The following is a 19,476-nucleotide window of genomic DNA, read 5'->3' as shown; positions in this document are numbered from 1 at the left end:
CTGCATTGATTTGGACAGTTTCATGTTTCCTTGCGCTGTCATTTTGGGAGTGTTAACATCTTGACTTTTAGTTTTGAAGGTGGCGGGTATTGGGCCCAGTAATGTCATCGCATCATTTCGGGTAATGCTTGTAATGTTACTCATAACTAAGATGTACTGTACCGCTCTTTTATAACTAAGACTATTAGCTCTTGAATCACAAAATAGGCCTCATTTTACACAATATTACAAAGGGGGTAAAAATATAAGTGGTTGGAAAGGTACTGTGGGTTTATTTCTGAGACCACCTTGATATTCTTTTCCAGGTAGGCTACCCAGCAGAAGACATTATGTCAAATCTGGATTCCACTCTTTGTCCTGAAATGCCACAGCAATTTACTGCAGCAATTAGCATCAGACATTATAGGAGCCGAATGTACAATAACAGTAATCATATCTGTCACTCACACACACAAGCATGCACACAGGGACGTGTGGACACACACGCACACAGGAACACGTGCACACACACACATACACACACACTGAACGCGTCTCTTACATAAAAGACCGCAGTCCTCACATGCTCTTAGTCTGTCGAGAGCTTTGAAACTAATGTGCAGCACTTAAAATGTACTTTTCATTCTATTGTCTGACAACTTAAAAAGACAGACAGACAGACAGACAGACAGACAGACAGACAGACAGACAGACAGACACAGACAGACAGGAGACAGTACTGTACACTAAAGGTTTCCGAGCCCTATTCATGAGTAAAAGCAGTTAATGTTGACCTTCTCCCCAACAGTATGGACACTTAATATACCTGAGTGTATTATAGTGTCGTACTAAAGCTCTGACTTAGAGACACACGTTTAGAAGCAAACAGAGCTCACCAAATTGACACATTAAAAGAAATCGTACAGTATCATGACACTGATATAATCATAATAAAACCATTAACTAATTTGTCGCATTTCACTTGAAGAGGACCTACACTATATGAATAGTATAACATCTTTACATATATATATACTGTATATATGTTTATCATTTTGTATATTCAAGTTACTTATTCTACAACACATATATATTGTAGTAGAATAAGTCTATGTATTCTACGTTGTCCACCTACGATGAAGCTCTTTCATGTGAGAATGTTCAAATGTTTAGTTATGTAACAAGTGGTGATTTATTAATCTCAACTTCGTGCTGAAAACCAAAACGCTAAACATTGTATCTGCCATATATGATTTTTTTAAAAAGGGTTATATAATTATCCATCTCTAAAAAGGGAATTATATTGCAGCAACAAAAAAAAACGCTAAATCAAACCTTCATTACAGTAGAACTTCCTATATAACTAAAATAAATTCATGCGGGGGAAAATAAATTCGGTCACAGGACATTATAACATTATTTAATAAAATATGGCCTTACATAAAACTAAAACCTAAGAGATTAACAAATCACCACCCTGACTGTCTGTTTCCAGTTTGAGTGTTTCTGTTGTCCGTGATCTATTGATGGTCTGACCAGTTGAACTGACAGACACACCCCTTCTCCAACCAACACCATAGGGATCAGAGAAAGACACACTTCAAATAACACATTCCTTTAAACAGCAGAGTATCATAATACAAGAGCAAAATGAAACTTGAGTGTTAACTTACTGGAAGTACAGTTTATCCTGATACAGTCTAGATGGGGAAGAATAAATGACAGATGAAATTGCATCCTTCAAGGTTATAGCTGCAGACATCCAAAAACAAGAATTCCACCCTTCCGGGGACGTCCACATGCAGAGAGGCGGCCATTTTGTAAGGGGGAGGTGGGGGGGAGGTGGGGGGTCCTATATAGACTTTCAGGTGCTAGACTGTTAGCTTAGATTACAAATGGCTGGCTTGAATTCTACAAGTGTGACTGCAATTGCAATATGATTGTAATAACTGGTAATGTAGCAATAAGTATGAGGTAGAATGAATATATTCACAAATGTCAAATCTTTGGTCCATATACAATAGTTATGGCTGACATGGGGATTAGTTGGGTGTTGTATGGTAAAATGTACATAGCGCTTTTGCAGCACTTGTTTAAATTATGAAATTAACTTAGTTTTGTGACCACCACTATAACACTTAGATTATACACATATGGGCAAACGTAATTTATTTAAAGCTGCATAACAAGGACACTGGCTGTCAACATTTTAAAAATGGCCGCTTTTATTTTACCAACCACATAGATTCTCCAACCCAGCATAGACTTCCATTTTGGAATAGTTTTCATTTTGATTTTAAACACAAAGTCTCCAGCTCCGAAGCCTTCACACCAACTTGTTGACTAAACAGGCAATTAAAATCATATATCTGATATTAGCAAGAAGGTGGTGTTAGCTATTCATATTGGAGCCACAGATCTTTGAAACAGTGAAATGCTATTCTACTTGACAGTTGAATAAACCTAAATATTTAAAAAAGTGTTACAACACTTATTATTTTGGAGCAATATTTCCAAGATTTTCAATTTAAAAAAGCGAATGGACTAGTGAAAGATAATTGATTAGTTCCTTCACTGACAACAAATTCCTACCTGTTATAGGCCTACAGGTTTTTGTGACGGCCATTTTGAGTCGGCCTATGGGATCCTGCAAGGGACATTCTGGGTTGGTCACCATGTGGCTGGTGGGTTCATGTGTCGTCAACCGCAACAGAAAAGTGGGAGCGAACAGCCGCGATCCAATCAGCACCAGCACCATGCAGAGGCATAAGACCCTCATATCTAACAGTACAGCACAGAGACTGTGTTGCTCAGTTGGTAGAGCATGGCGCTTACAAGGGGTGTGGGTTCGATTCCCACTGGGGTCACCCATACGTAAAATGTATACACGCATGACAGTAAGTCGCTTTGGATAAAAAACATATTCTAAAATGCGTAAATATTATATACAATGTAGGTTGTTTCTACGAAACAATGTAAAATATGGGTTTAGATAAACATATCAAGGATATGTATCTCTTTAACACTTAAATGTGGATATGTGATGCTTGTTATTGATATTGTATTTGATACAAAAAGTGAATTGTGTAGGGTAGTTTTGTGTAGCCAATTTTTGTAGTTGCAATGCAGTTTATTCTTAATAAAATACTTTGGATGACTAAAGTAATATTTAGTGTGCATAATATAGTCTATCAATTGCTACTGTGGGTACTATAACAACGAAGCACACTACTAACTATTATGACAAATATCCAGCTTTTATTAAAGCTTTAATCAAAGTTAAAGACAAATAGTGTGTAAATATAGGTTATGTATACTAGTGCTTCTTTCCTTTTTGCAACACAGTGGTGTGTTTGTAAAAAAAAAGAGAGAAGGAAGGTTGCCTGGGGGGCAGCCAGCTGCAGGTTTGGCTGGGCTCTGTTCTCGGGCTGTTCGCCTGACGGGCCGCAGGCTTAAGGCCTTTGAAGGGGTGAATACCATCTTTTGACAAAGCATGATGGGAAAATGGAGTTGATAGCTAGATGTACATAGAGAGCGTATATAGTATGTGTACACCATAAAGAAGGAGAACAAACCCAAAATCAAAAGCCAAGAATTCTCAACTTGAAGACAAGAAGATGATGTTAGTTGAAAATGTAAAGTTGAGATTTTTTTTCTTTCTCAATTTCCTGTAGATGATGAACTGAGAATCAGTTGGAGTAAGTCACCTCTTAGAAAGTCACAGCACTGCACAATGCTTATAAAGATATATTTGATATACTATACTATAATAACAATAGTGTGCAAATCAGCCATAGTGTGATATTCAAAAATAGTGCGCAATTCAGACTTTAAATTAACATTTAAGATATACTTTATAATTAATTATATCTACTGGTGCTGTGACTGTCTCAAAATGACAATGGCTATGGTTTATCTGTTCAAAAGATGGGCCAGACAGCATATTTATCAATGACAAGAACTTTCAGAATGAAATAGCTTAAATAAAGCCCCAAAAAGTCTAGTTAAAAAGTATAGTAATTTCTATAAAGAGTGTTAATCAATCTATATCTAATGACACATATCACAATAAAGTCCATGCAAATAAAAGTATAAATATATTTTTGGAATCATTACTCCTTACATTATTGTGATCCTTTACTCTAAGAACCAAACCAAACTACGAGTTTAAATAAGAAAGTTCCATAATAATGATGGAGGGATAGAGACATTGAACGAAGAAAGAAAGAGAGTGCCACATTTTTTAACACGTGGCGTAGTCTGTAATGTCATACGATACCTAGGTTGACCGTGAGCTTGACCCGGCCCCCGTCCAGCTCTAGACGCAGCGTGTCGGCCGAGTCCCGTGAGGTGGTGGCCATGAGCAGGCCGTAGGCCCGCTGGGACATGAAACGTAGAGACACGTCCTCAGCCTCTGTGTGCATCACCTGGGGCATCACCACCTTCATGTACATACTGCCGTCATAACTCAAGATGGATGCCTCTGCCAGGGGGAGATGGAAGAGGGGAGAAAGAGAGAGAGAGAGAGAGAGACACAGAGAGAGAGAGAGAGAGAGAGAGAGAAACACAGAGCACGAGAGAGAGAGAGAGAGACACAGAGAGAGAGAAACACAGAGCACGAGAGAGAGAGACACAGAGAGAGAGAGAGAGAGAGAGAGAGAAACACAGAGCACAAGAGAGAGAAAGAGAGAGAGAGAGAGAGACATACATACATTTGTTAGTCACAACATCTGCTGTCACACATCTTGTTTAGGTGGAGAAATCTACATCATAACTTCATTATCAGCACACGTGCATGCTCACACACAGACACACACACACACACACACACACACACATGCTCCCCATGCTATTGTCAGTTGCTGGTTTTCCATCACCGCTCTCTTCAGGTGAGCTTCTGTATTTTTGTTCACTCTCACACACATTTATCTGCCATAACAAATGTTAAATACATACTGTATCTACAGCATGCTGTGGACTCCCCTATAGCGTATCCAACTGTATTCGTTTACACACAGATGATGGCTGAGGTACAAGGGAAGGGTTCAAGATGGAACACACACATACACTCTTATACCTCACAGCCCACTCCTGTCTCACAGTAGAGATGAGAGGGGGAGAGCGTTGTATGAAAATGCGTTAAATCGGCCATGAAATAGCTACTCTGGCAGAGCCGGGTTTAAAGCAGAGAGGAAGAACACGAGGGGGAAACAAAAGGAGACAGACTGTGCTACCCTACATCTGCTGGAATCTGTATCCACTGATATTACAAGCCTACTCTGCTCGCTCTCCGCATCTCTCTCTCTTTCTCTCCATTTCTCTCTCCATTTCTTGCTTCCCGGCATCCAGCCAGTAGACACAAACACTCTTTTAGTCCTCACAGCTGTGAAGACTCCATCCGGAAAACACACACACACACACACCCTCCTTTGACGCAGTAGCAAAGAAATTGCTGACAAACTCTGCAATTACATCCCAATCAATATGCTATTATGTACGATTAGATGCTTATCTCCCTCCTCCCCTCCAAGCTTCTGCCAAGGCCTAATATATACCCAGCATAACAGGTATAGGCTGGACGAAGACAGGGGGAACACCTCTGGGTACAATGAAGCCAGAACCAGGAAGAGAGAGGGGAAGAGATAGAGAAAGAGGGGATAAGAGTGGGTGAAAGATAGAGGAAGAGGTAGTGAAACGGAGAGAGAAGGAAAGAAGTAAGGTGGATAGTGAGAAAGAGAGGGTGATAAAGACAGTGAGAGAGAAAGAGAGAGAGAAGTAACACAATGGAGTTGGGAGAGAGAGAGAGAGAGATGGAACACCTCCAGACAGAATGTCTATGGTTGAGTGTGAGGTGTGAAGAGAGATCAGGAAGGTTTAATATCCCAGTAAGTGACTGTCAGGCTGATACTAACTGACAGAGCGACAGACCCCTGAGGGACAGACAGACAGACATGTCACTATAGTGTGTTCACATAGACGTGGTGGCAGGTTGTCTTCCGCTGGCAAGCCACAAACAATAGTCAGGGATTAGTCCCTTCAATTTAATCTTTTAATTTATCACAACTAGGCCGGTATTCAGAAAGCATCTCAGAATAGGAGTGCTGATCTAGGATCAGTTTTGCCTTTTAAAACATAATAAATAAAAGGGAAGGGCCTGATCCTGGATCAGCACCCCCGACTGAGATTCTTTGTGAAAAGGGGCCCTAATCTTGGCTTAACCAAATGGTTAAAACATCTATTTAATATGAAGGAAAGGATGTAGTGTAGGGAGAGGATGCGATTGGAGAGCATGGACAACGGAAACTCTTCGACTACAATATTCTACTGTAGCTACCATAATGTTTTGTTATTCTGCTTTTCTCTGTTCACAGTTACTGTCCATGTTACATCCTGAATATTATAGTCCCATTAAATGAACCATAATAAACATCATGAACACAAAGCGTATCCAATCCCGCGGCTGACTGAAAGTGTTCATTAACGCCAGTAATGAGGTGACAAAGCTGCCCTACCGCCAGGAATTTGGGCACTTTAATCAACAAAGAGCTTTAATTGACATTCCATCTGACCTATCGATGATGAGGTAGACCAGGATGGAATACTTAATCAGGAAGTTGGAGAATGGATCTGAGGATGTGATTGGGTGACTTTCAAGTCGAATGAGTAGGTGTGTATGAACATTTGGTACTGGTACTGTATGTGTTTGTGTGTTTTGTTTTGTGAGCGTGTCATTGTGAGTCAGCCTCTCCGAGATATGTATTCAGATGACCTGCTCTGTTTAAAGGACACTGCCTCCACCGTGCTCTCCAGTAATGAAAAAGCTTGGCATGCATTAAGAGCCAATCAATGTTCATTATACTGTCAGTCCCCAACAGATAAAGAGCTGCTATCTCCCAATGACAAAGGCATGGCACTGACGCCATGACGACTGCACTCCACAGTTCCCACTGACTACACTGTCCTGTTGACCGCTTGTGTGTGTGTGTGTGTGCATGTGAGTGTGCGTGCAGTGACAAAAGCTTTGAACAGAGTGTACTAGCACGTAAACCATCTCAGTTTGATCTTCTATAACCACGGAGAGAATAGGACATGAGTATCCACACCTTTCACTGTGCTCTGTTTGTTATGACACCTGCTGAGGACACAGAACACCTCTGTTTCCTTGTCTGAGTTGTGCTTGTAGACTGCATTGGGTTCCTTGTCCTTGCTTTGACACCTCAACAGGACATGGTAAACACTTGTTTCCCCTGGCTCAGCCAGGGTACTTATACTGCTTTGATTCTCTATTACCTTTGTCCTTGGTTTGATTCTTTATTACACTCTTTATCCTTGCTTGGTTTGAAATGGAGGTGGGAGTGAGATGTGTGGAGAGTTTTTGACATTGACAAAAGCATACCAACTGTGATTTCACCATGTTCCTCCTCCTCCTCCCCCTCCTGATAGTGAAGCAAACAGCTGAGTGAATCTCAGATGTCCCCTTCAGCTCTGCTGAACCACACTGCATTTTTCAATTCCACACATACGCACCTGCACAAATGTACACACAAACTGTGTAAGCCTGTGAGTGTGTATCTGCGCACGATAGTGTGTGCTTGTGCATTGGCACTTGCATGCGCTCCTGTGTGTATATGCACGCCAGTGTGTGTGTGTGCATATGCGTGTGTTCGTCTGAGAGTGTGAAAGTGAATCAGTAACTCGGCGCAGCTCATTGTAATTGCTGATGAAGAAGATGAGAAGGAGGGGAAGGCTGACTGATTTTAAAGTCAGCTCCACTTTGCATAATTACCACACAAATTACACAGGAAAGAGAAGGTGCCATTAGGATGAAAGATTGGAGGATTTCACTTGAAAAGGAAAGAGTTTTGCTGCAATCTACTAGCAGATGTGAATACAGCCGAGGAGTAGCATGAGGTTGATCTAACAGGTGTGCTCATCTAACATTTATCTAGCAAAACAAACACACGCACCGCACGCACGCACAGGAACACACGCACACGCATATACACGTACACACATAAACACACACACAGACTATACAGTGCCTGTAACTGTTCTCCTGTTCTCCTCTAGTCTAACCTCTAAGGGAATCTAGCTGGAGCGCCTTCCCTTAGTGTCAGCTTTTCCAAGCAACAGAGAAATGCCTCAGCTATTTCAAGGCCCCAGTCCTGAGTGCCCGCCAGTGAATTAACGGAGATGAAATAAGAACAAACCAGCCCCCCCCCCCCCCCCCCCCCGACACACACATTTAGAGAACAGACATAGTTCCAAACCACTGCAGAGGCAGTCATAAGAGACAAATGTCTCACTAATTGTTTTTTATGAAATGGAACTGCATTCATCCATATTCAATTGCCTTGGAATCAGAGTCTGATTTGAAGTCTTCTACCATGATAAACATTCTCACCACGATATCGCGATAAGCATTCTCTCAGTCATTGTATCATTGTATCCCCCTCAGTTGACGTCAACCAGTGGTGATTATTTGTGGCGCAGCGCCCACAGAGAACCAAATATGATAAATGGACCCATAATGCGTAGAGACGTTACATGCCCTCAAAATGTCCTCTGAGTCTCTCAGCTGTGCGGTGGAGAGAGACTGTGGTTCTCACAAACAACCACATGGCTGCAGCAGAGTCCACAGTCACAATACGCTACACTGCAGTCTGAAGGGGGAGAGAAAAGTCCGAGAATGAGTGAGTGAGTGAGTGAGTGAGTGAGTGAGTGAGTGAGAGAAGAAAAAAAAAGTAAGAGAGATGTTCATGCATCCAGAGAAAGTTTAAAAAACTACTATCAATCTAGTCATGGTTTGTAGGTCCACTAAAACATGCTGGGTGGTTTGGATGACCCATTTGCTAGGTTGCAGGCATTGGGTCACTTAGTTGGGTAGTTTTCTTTAAAAAGAGCAAGGTTGGGTTGTTAATGCTGGGTTATTTATTTATAGGGGACGATGCACATTAATCAACATCAATATTACTTTAATGCAACATTCACGTAAATGTGCCGGAGTTAGCCAAAAGCTCATTTTCACCTGTAGTTTCAGGGTAGGTAATGGCCTTTACACAGCCACTATACAAATACTCACTAAAACAATACAAAATACAAATACATTACATTCAATAATATATCATTCTAACTACACCATCATCAACCGCCGTTCTTACATATGAGGAACCACAGATAACTCGTGTACAGGGTTGGATAGATTTGAGCCATGTTTTCAACTTAATTTGAAAAGTACAATAATCGGTGCAGCTTCTCAAGTCCATGGGCATTGCATTCCACTATATTGTAGCTCTAACAGAACAGGCAGATTGACTGGATTCACTGTGTTGAAGAGGGACAACACAATCCCCTCTAGTTACTGCCCTATTTTCCTGGAGCTGCTTTCCTTGAGCTTGATATGCCGGCATAGGGGTGGAGGGGTAAGACCATTCAGGATCTTTAAAACAAGGCTTCCATCTACATTCTGCTTAAAACAATCCAGACTAAATAAATTATATATGTAAATTATATGACAATGGTGGTAACTTATTGTGTTTGTTTGTAGAGTGATTAAATTGGTTTCAGGATAGTAGCTCCTGCTTGTGACCAGCATGAGGCAATATCTCACATGTGAGAAGATCATAGCCTGCATATATAGTTTGGCGGCCTCCAGAGGAAGAAAAGGTCTGACAAACCTAAATTTGTATAATCTGCACTTTCTTCTTCACATGTTTCTTAAATGTCAAGTTGGAGTCCAAAATGACGCCGAGATACCTGAAGTTAGGCACAACTTTCAGATTCTCCCCATTAACAAGAACAGCTCGTTGGGAAGAATCAATGGATTTCTTAGAGAAGTACATACAAACAGGCTTGTCGATATTTAAATGCAGGCAAGAATTAGTCATCCATTTAGTAACATGTACCATAGTTTTCAATTAACTTGTTTAACAACTAGTTGTCTATTTTTTGAGGGTACATACAGAACTGTACCATCTGCAGACATCTGCATGTTAACTTACGGGCAAGCAAGTGGGAGATCATTTATAAAGATGGTAAACAGAAGGGGGCCTAATATAGACCTTTGTGGGACCCCAATGTTATAATAAAGAGAGTCCGACTAAGTGTCCCCCAAACAAACCCTTGGACCTGCGTTTGTCAGATAGGAATACATCCAACTAATAACTTCAGTGGACACATTAATGGATAGGAGGAATGCAGCAGACTTCCAAGCATTGGGGAAGGGTTGTGGAGCTATGACCAAGTGGGTGGGTTAATTATCCCGCCAAATCCAGAAGATCAAAGTGATCCAGCAAGCTCATGAATTAGGAGTGTTGCAACTGTAGCAAGTCCACAAGACAGTGCAGCCAGCGCTGAGTGGACTTACTTTTCAATGGACAAGTGGGCAAGGTGTTGTGGCTGACCAAAAACTGTGAATAAAATGCTGCCTAACATTACTAATGATCCATTCGGGTTAAAAAGACATAATATGTAATTATGATAGCAATTTTAGACAATGTCAGCTGGTATGCTAGCAAGTAAACAACCGCATGCATGCTAGCTAGCAAACTATTTTCCTGTGCTGTGTGTGTTTGCAAAAATGTAAAGTTTTTGTTGAAGTTTTGCTAGCAAGCAGGCATATCAGTGCCTGTAGCTAGAACGCTTATTTTCTGTAAGCATAACGTTAACTTTACTGTGTGTTGCAATGACTTTCATGTCAGGTAGCTAGCTAACTAGCTAGCTTAGCTTGCTAGCTCAAACTAGGTTTCTCACCCGGTTTAGCTAGCTAGACCAGATTTGACTAAGCTAGGCTTATTCCCTGTTTGTAGCTAGTTGGAAAGCTTATAACTCATACTTTTATTGTGGTTCAGAAACTGTAGCTATGTTTTCTAGCCTAATAGTTTCTATTACATAAAGGAATGTCTCAATTGTTCATCCAAGTTTAGGCTAAAGTTATCAATTTTGACTCTACACTTAAACTGTGTTAATGTTATGTCTTTGTCCCTCAGATACTAGAGTCTGCATGGCCCTGAGAGTAATTTGCCCAGCACCAGTGTACTGAGTGCAGGTAGTTACATATTGAAATGAAAGTAGTCTCAAATGTTCATCCACTTTTATCTATTTTGTCAGTCCTGTAAAACCTTTATGTTCTTGTCCCTCAGATACTAAAGATAACATGGTCCTGAGAGTGTTTCTCCCACCACCAGCGTAGCGAGTTGGAAAGAAGACTGCCAGCCCAAGCATTGACGAGGGCAGAAAGTCATATTGTAACATTAAGTATATATGTATACATGTGTAATATTGAATACTATTTAATATGTAATACTGTACTCAACTACTCTCGTTAGTATAATTGAGTAGCTTTTCAGTAGTACAGTGGCTTGCGAAAGTATTCACCCCCTTGGCATTTTTCCTATTTTGCTGCCTAACAACCTGGAATTAAAAATAATTTTTTTTTGGGGGGGGGGGTTGTATCATATGATTTACACAACATGCCTACCACTTTCAAGATAGAAAATATTTTGGGCACATCTAGCCACTGGGATTTTTGGCATTCTTGAAGGATTGAGGTTTGGGATAGGGTTAAAACAAAAATATCAAAAACTACTTTCTATCACTGGATTCAGACATGTACTGTAACCTTTGGAACCAGAGGCAGATGATTATTCCCATCTGCCACCCACGTCCACATGTACAGTGCCTTGCAAAACTATTTATCCCCCTTGGCATTTTTCCTGTTTTGTTGCATTACAACCTGTCATTTAAATTGATTTTTATTTGGATTTCATGTAATGGACATACACAAAATAGTCAAAATTGGTGAAGTGAAATGAAAAAAATAACATGTTTAAAAACGAATTATAAAAATTAAAAACGGAAAAGTGGTGTGTGCATATGTATTCACCCCCTTTGCTATGAAGTCCCTAAATAAGATCTGGTGCAACCAATTACCTACAGAAGTCACATGATTTGTTAGATTGCACACAGGTGGACTTTATTTAAGTGTCATATGATCTGTCACATGATCTCAGAATATATACACCTGTTCTGAAAGGCCCCAGAGTCTGCTTCACCACCAAGCAAGCGGCACCATGAAGACCAAGGAGCTCTCCAAACAGGGCAGGGGCAAAGTTGTGGAGTAGTACAGATCAGGGTTGGGTTCTAAAAAAATATTTGAAACTTTAAATCCATGATAAAAAAATGGAAAGAATATGACACCCCAACAAACCTGCCAAGAGAGGGCCGCCCACCAAAACCCACAGACCAGGCAAGGAGGGCATTAATCAGAGAGGCAACAAAGAGACCAAAGATAACCCTGAAGGAGCTGCAAAGCTCCACAGCGAAGATTAGAGTATCTGTCCATAGGACCACTTTAAGCCGTACACTCCACTGAGCGGGGCTTTATGGAAAAGTGGCCAGAAAAAAAGCCATTGCTTAATTAAAGAAAATAAATAAGCAAACACGTTTGGTGTTCGCCAAAAAGCACGTGGGAGACTCCCCAAACATATGGAAGAAGGTACTTTGGTCAGATGAGACTAAGATTTAGCTTTTTTGCCATCAAGGAAAACGTTATGGCTGGCGCAAACCCAACACCTCTCATCACACCGAGAACCTTATCCCAGTGAAACATGGTGGTGGCAGCATTATGCTGTGGGGATTCTTTTCATTGGCAGGGACTGGGAAACTGGTCAGAATTGAAGGAATGATGGATGGCGCTAAATACAAGGTAATTCTTGAGGGAAACCTATTTCAGTCTTCCTGAGATTTGAGACTTGGACGAAGGTTCACCTTTCAACAGGACAATGGCCCTAAGCATGTCTTGGAATGGCCTAGTCAAAGCCCAGACCACAATCCAATTGAGAATATGTGGTATGACTTAAAGATTGCTGTACGCCAGCGGAACCCATCCTACTTGAAGGAGCTGGAGCAGTTTTTAAGGATCCGCCCATTTTCTTCACCTGAAATGACAAGGCAGTTAGATTTGGGTGTCAGGCCCTGAAGCAAGGATATGCATATCTTGGTACAATTTGAAAGGAAACACTTTGAAGTTTGTGGAAATGTGAATGTAGGAGAATAACACACAATAGATCTGGTAAAAGATAATACAAAGAAGAAAAAAAACGTTATTTTGTATTTTCTTTGTTCCATCATCTTTGAAATGCAAGAGAAAGGCCATAATGTATTATTCCAGTATTATTTCAGCCTAGGTGCAAAGTTTTAGACTGGTCCAATGAACCATGGCATTTATGTTCAAAATGTTGTATCAAGACCGCCCAAATATGCCTAATTTGTTTATTAATAACTTTTTATGTTCAAAATTGTGCACTCTCCTCAAACAATAGCATGGTATTATTTCACTGTAATAGCTACTGTAAATTGGACAGTGCAGTTAGATGAACAAGAATTTAACCTGTTAGATCTCTAGGGGCGCTATTTCATTTTTGGATAAAAAACGTTCCCGTTTTAAGCGCGATATTTTGTCACGAAAAGATGCTCGACTATGCATATTCTTGAGTTTTGGAAAGAAAACACTCTGAAGTTTCAGAATCTGCAAAGATTTTGTCTGTAAGTGCCCCAGAACTCATTCTACAGGCGAAACCAAGATGATGCATCAACCAGGAAATTAGCAAAATTTCTGAAGCTCTGTTTTCCATTGTCTCCTTATATGGCTGTGATTGCGCAAGGAATGAGCCTACACTTTCTGTCGTTCGCCCAAGGTCTTAGCAGCATTGTGACGTATTTGTAGGCATATCATTGGAAGATTGACCATAAGAGACTACATTTTCCAAGTGTCCGCCTGGTGTCCTGCGTGGAATTCGGTGCGCAATTGCCAGCTGCTTGTACTTTTCCATTTGATATAGGGGAGAAACCATGTGTCCAAGAACGATATATCAATGAAGAGATATGTGAAAAACACCTTGATGATTGATTCTAAACAACGTTTGCCATGTTTTCAGTCGATATTATGGAGTTAATTTGGAAAAAAGTTTGCGTTTTGAGGACTGAATTTTCGTTTTTTTTTGGTAGCCAAATGTGATGTATAAAACGGAGCTATTTCTAATACACAAAGATCTTTTTGGAAAAACTGAGCATCTGCCATCTAACTGAGAGTATCCTCATTGAAAACATCAGAAGTTCTTCAAAGGTAAATGATTTTATTTGAAGGCTTTTATGTTTTTGTTGAAATGTTGCGTGCTGGATGCTAACGCTAATGCTAACGCTAAATGCTACGCTAGCTAGCTACTTTTACACAAATTATTGTTTTCCTATGGTTGAGAAGCATATTTTGAAAATCTGAGATGACAGTGTTGTTTACAAAAGGCTAAGCTTGCGAGATGGCATATTTATTTTTATTGTTGTCTGCTTGAAACATGTGGGTATTACAGACTCGGTCAGGGAGAGATTGAAAATGCCAGTGATGACATTTGCCAGTTGGTCCGTGCATGCTCCGAGTACACGCCCCGGTAATCCATGGCCCCGCATCCTTGTGAATGTTGACCTGTTTGCTCACATCGGCTACGGAGAGTGTGACCAGACAGTCGTCTGGAACAGCTGGTGCTCTCATGCATGCTTCAGTTTTGCTTGCCTCGTTGCGAGCATGAAATGCATTTAGCTCATCGGGTAGGCTCGCGTCACTGGGCAGCTCACGGCTGGGTTTCCCTTTGTAGAGTCACTGGTACTTCCTGTTTTAGAGTTTGCTTGTAAGCAGGAATCAGGAGGGTAGAGTTAAGGTCAGATTTGCCAAATGGAGGGTGAGGGAGAGCATTGTATGCTTCTCTGTGTGTGGTGTAAAGGTGGTATAGAATTTGACATGCTGGTAGAAATGAGGTAAAACAGATTTCAGTTTGCCTGCATTAAAGTCCCCGGCCACTAGGAGCGCCGCTTCTGGACGAGCATTTTCTTTAATGCTTATGGCCTTATACAGCTTGTTGAGTCCAGTCTAGTGCCAGCATTGGTTTGTGGTGGTATATAGATGGCTACACATAATATAGATGAGAACTCTCTTGGTAGATATTGTGGAACTATAGCTTATAATGAGGTACTCTACCTCAGGCGAGCAATGCCTTTGAGACTTTTAACACGTAACAGCAGTTATTGACAAATAGACACACAGCCCTGCCCCTTGTCTTACCAGATATAGCTACTCTGTCCTGGGGATACACAAAAAAAAACAGTCAGCTCAAACAGTAACGTGCAATTAAGCAAAAATAAACACACTTTTTGAAGAGGCAACAACTGCATGGGAATGCCCCTGTCTGTGTGTGTCAAGGGCTCGACATAAAGGGTGAGGTTTTGGAAACCCTCCGGGCCAGTCGATCATATCGTCCCTGTAAGTGGCCTGCTTGGGCCAGTGGAAAACATTTTTTTTATACAACGGGTTACCCGAACATGCCCCAGTCTTTTATCTTCATCCCAGAGGAAAGCTCTCTGATGATGACAACGTGTGGTATACCATGGAGCCAATGGCACTCAAAACCCTTTCATCAATGCTGCCCCGTCTGTGCAAGGTATAACATTTTGTTCAAATAGCAAGGCTGCTATATAGTATATGAATAGAATAAACATGAATAGAATCGTTGTCTATTATCTTTATTAATCTCCCGCTCGCTCGCTCTCTATGAGGCTGGCACATCCCGTAGGTATACCAACCACTGCATCCGGATGACGACAATCCAGCAGCTCTCCGATGCAGGTCTGTAGGCCAGAGAGACAATGAGTGTGAGCGGGCGCAGGGCTGAAAGCTCTCTTAGGAGCTATTGGAAGCCGTCCACGGAAAACAGGAGGAGATGGGTTAACATTCTAACAGCTGCGTGCGACAACATTTGTTCCTGAGAAATGGCGCCCAGCTGTGCTTGAGACCCCGGCGTTAGACAGCTACTTCACTAATTGCACACTGGAATGAAATGTGCGGTTCAATGTGTATCACAAATTAAAAAGCTGTTGATGCTGTGACCATCCGGGGAAAAAATGGTCATTGTGGTTTCTATTCTGAACCATGGACAGTGCACCCATACAACGTTTCGAAACGACATAAAATTTTACTATGCATAAACCAGACGTGCGCTGTTTTCAAAACCAGGGACAGCGTCCCTAGAAACCAAGGTTCTGGAACTATCAACCAGCGTTTGGGCAGTTTTGCTTTACATGGCAGTCAATACAAAAATAACTAACGACCAGAGAACGCCTAAAATGTCACTTGACAACCAGTGTTTAGTGAATGTAGCGTCATGTTTTGTTTAAAAATTTATCGTTTTGGAAATAATCTACCTTTTTTATGCTGGTAGCCCGTTGTATAAAAGCAATAATACACCTGAGGACATGTGTTACATCATTGTATCATGGCTGTGGTGGTCTACACCACTCGGCCTGTATTATTACTTAAGAAATAATGCTATTTTTAATCTAGGCTTTATAATTAATTATTTAGCACACACAGGCCTGTAGTTTATAGATAATCTGCTGGGCAGAGAGAGAGCGCAGCTCTCAAACAACTGGTTGTTTTATGGAGCAGTTTATCCGAAGACCGAGAGCGGTAGGGTTGGGAAAACCATAGGGAAGATGTTCCAAATTATGGTATCTACCAGTATATACAAAGGCAAGAATGGGTACGCAAACCAGGTATTTAAAACGTTCAAAGTCTTGGATGAATATTTGCAATGCAAAATTCAGGCATCGTGGAATAGGCTACCTTGAAAATCAGACATTTCCTCTAGGCTATTTGGTCTTTGAAAAGTAAAAAAAAAAAAGTTATGGTAGCCAATGTAGAAGTTCTACTGCTCCAATATAATGATTCTGTGATTTCATTTCTAATCAGTTTTTATGAGCGATGTAGTCGCTTTCGTTTGTTACCGGCCGTTTCAATTGAAGGGTGTTACGAGAATCTGCTGTGCTTGTTGTGTAAAATCATGAGCGGTTATAACATCGACTTTTGCCTTCATCTTGGTTTTCCATACAATGCGTTCCATTACAAAGGATCCCTGTTTCTGCTCTCTGTCTCGTTTGAAAACATGATACAAAAATCCATTAACAACTCTTCGACATCTCAAATGGCGAGACTGACTAGCTACCAAATGGACGGACTGAATTTGTGTCAGGAGCATGATGTTTATTTAGTCAGGCAACACCCCACATTATTCTGACATATTTGAATGAAATCATGTAAATGTAAAAATTATGTGAATGTCAATGCATAAATCTCATTACGTAGTTCTGTAAACAAATACATTATTCTTAAAGTGGTAATGCACACGTCCCCCCCCCCCCCCCCCTTACAGGCCATTACAACAATTACATATAACATTTAAGTCCTTGAAAATGACAATTAAGTGCTTGAAAAAGTCCCTGAAAGTACTTGCATTTGACTTGCCAATGTCTATATGAACCCTGTATAGGCTACTTGCTCAGGCCGCAAATGAAATCACCTGCTATTGAAATTATGCACGCATCATTGGCTTTCCCGTCAGATCTGACGGGAAAGTATTTTACTCATTTGGGCCAGTAACTTTCAGTTGGATGGCACTGGCCCTGTGTAATCTACTACTTGCAAATGTACTACTGTACAAAGTAGCCTATGCCTATCTCAAATCAAATCAAATTTTATTGGTCACATACACATGTTTAGCAGATGTTAATGCGAGTGTAGCGAAATGCTTATGCTTCTAGTTCTGACCGTGCAGTAATATCTAACGAGTAATCTAACAATTTCACAACAACTACCTTATACACACAAGTGTAAATGAATTAATAAGAATATGTACATTTAAATAAATGGATGAGCGAATGCCGTGCGGCGTAGGCACGATGCAGTAGATGGTATAGAGTATAGTATAATACATATGAGATGAGTAATGTAGAGTATGTAAACTTTATATGAAGTGGCATTGTTTAAAGTGACTAGTGATACATTTATTACATCCAATTTTTTATTATTAAAGAGGCTAAAGACTTGATTCAGTATGTTGGCAGCAGCGACTCAATGTTAGTGATGGCTGTTTAACAGTCTGATGGCCTTGAGATAGAAGCTGTTTTTCAGTCTCTTGGTTCCAGCTTTGATGCACCTGTACTGACCTCACCTTCTGGATGATAACAGGGTGAACAGGCAGTGGCTCGGGTGGTTGTTGTCCTTGATCCTTTTTGCCTTCCTGTGACATTGGGTAGTGTAGGTGTCCTGGAGGGCAGGTAGTTTGCGTTGTGCAGACCTCATTACCTTCTGGAGAGCCTTACGGTTGTGGGCGGAGCAGTTGCCGTACCAGGCGGTGATACAGCCCGACAGGACGCTCTCGATTGTGCATCTGTAAAAGTTTGTGAGTGTTTTTGGTGACAAGCCAAATTTCTTCAGCCTCCTGAGGTTGAAGAAGCGCTGTTGCGCATTCTTCACCACGCTGTCTGTGTGGGTGGACCAATTCAGTTTGTCCGTGATGTGTAGGCCATGAAACTTTCCACCTTCTCCACCACTGTCCCGTCGATGTGGATAGGGGGGTGCTCCCTCTGCTGTTTCCTGAAGTCCATGATCATATCCTTTTTTTATTTAAATTTGACCCCTTTTTCTCCCCAATTTCGTGGTATCCAATTGTTGTAGTAGCTACTATCTTGTCTCATCGCTACAACTCCCGTACGGGCTCGGGAGAGACGAAGGTTGAAAGTCATGCGTCCTCCGATACACAACCCAACCAAGCCGCACTGCTTCTTAACACAGCACGCATCCAACCCGGAAGCCAGCCGCACCAATGCGTCGGAGGAAACACCGTGCACCTGGCCACCTTGGTTAGCGCACACTGCGCCCAGCCCGCCACAGGAGTCGCTGGTGCGCGATGAGACAAGGACACCCCTACCGACCAATCCCTCCCTAACCCGGACGACGCTAGGCCAATTGTGCGTCGCCCCACGGACCTCCCGGTCGTGGCCGGTTACGATAGAGCCTGGGCGCGAACCCAGGGACTCTGATGGCACAGCTGGCGCTGCAGTACAGCGCCCTTAACCACTGCGCCACCCGGGAGGCCCCTATATCCTTTGTTTTGTTGATGTTGAGTGTGAGGTTATTTTCCTGACACCACACGCCGAGGGCCCTCACCTCCTCCCTGTAGGCCGTCTCATCGTTGTTGGTAATCAAGCCTACCACTGTAGTGTCGTCTGCAAACTTGATGATTGAGTTGGAGGCGTGCATGGCCACGCTGTCATTGGTGAACAGTGAGGGGTGAGAATGCACCCTTGCAGGGCCCCAGTGTTGAGGATCAGCAGGTTGGAGATGTTGTTTCCTACCCTCACCACCTGGGGGCGGCCCGTCAGATAGTCCAGGACCCAGTTGCACAGGGCGGGGTCGAGACCCAGGGTCTCAAGCTTAATGACGGGTTTGGAGGGTACTATGGTGTTAAGTTTTGAGTTGTAGTCAATGAACAGCATTCTTACATAGATATTCCTTGTGTTCAGATGGGATAAGGCAGTGTGCAGTGTGATGGAGATTGCATCGTCAGTGGACCTTTGGGGCGGTAAGCAAATTGGAGTGGGTCTAGGGTGTCA

At 41.8% G+C, this 19,476-nt stretch overlaps 1 protein-coding gene across 27 annotated transcripts in view; it reads right to left on the bottom strand.

Moving 5' to 3' along the window:
- nrxn3a (neurexin 3a) overlaps positions 1–19,476 on the bottom strand; it is a 430,411-nt gene that overhangs the window by 275,030 nt on the left and 135,905 nt on the right. For 16 of the 27 annotated variants that reach the window (XR_016488898.1, XR_016488894.1, XR_016488895.1 and 13 more), the window contains 2 exons: positions 4,259–4,462; positions 1,653–1,679 (listed from right to left, as the gene is read on the bottom strand). Coding sequence is in view for 18 of the 27 variants with exons in the window: in XM_090210796.1 (XP_090066922.1) it covers positions 1,653–1,679; positions 4,259–4,462 (231 nt within the window). In the remaining 9 variants the exon portion in view is untranslated. The remainder of the gene's footprint in view (positions 1–1,652; positions 1,680–4,258; positions 4,463–19,476) is intronic. The other 11 variants (XR_016488897.1, XR_016488899.1, XR_016488900.1 and 8 more) reach the window with 1 other exon arrangement.

Source organism: Oncorhynchus mykiss, chromosome 19 (genome assembly GCF_057628025.1).
Source record: "Oncorhynchus mykiss isolate SJ-2025 chromosome 19, ASM5762802v1, whole genome shotgun sequence".
In the NCBI taxonomy this organism is placed as follows: Eukaryota; Metazoa; Chordata; class Actinopteri; order Salmoniformes; family Salmonidae; genus Oncorhynchus; species Oncorhynchus mykiss.
The sequence above is the reverse complement of the archived record's forward strand: the minus strand, read 5'-3'. Positions and strand labels throughout refer to the sequence as shown.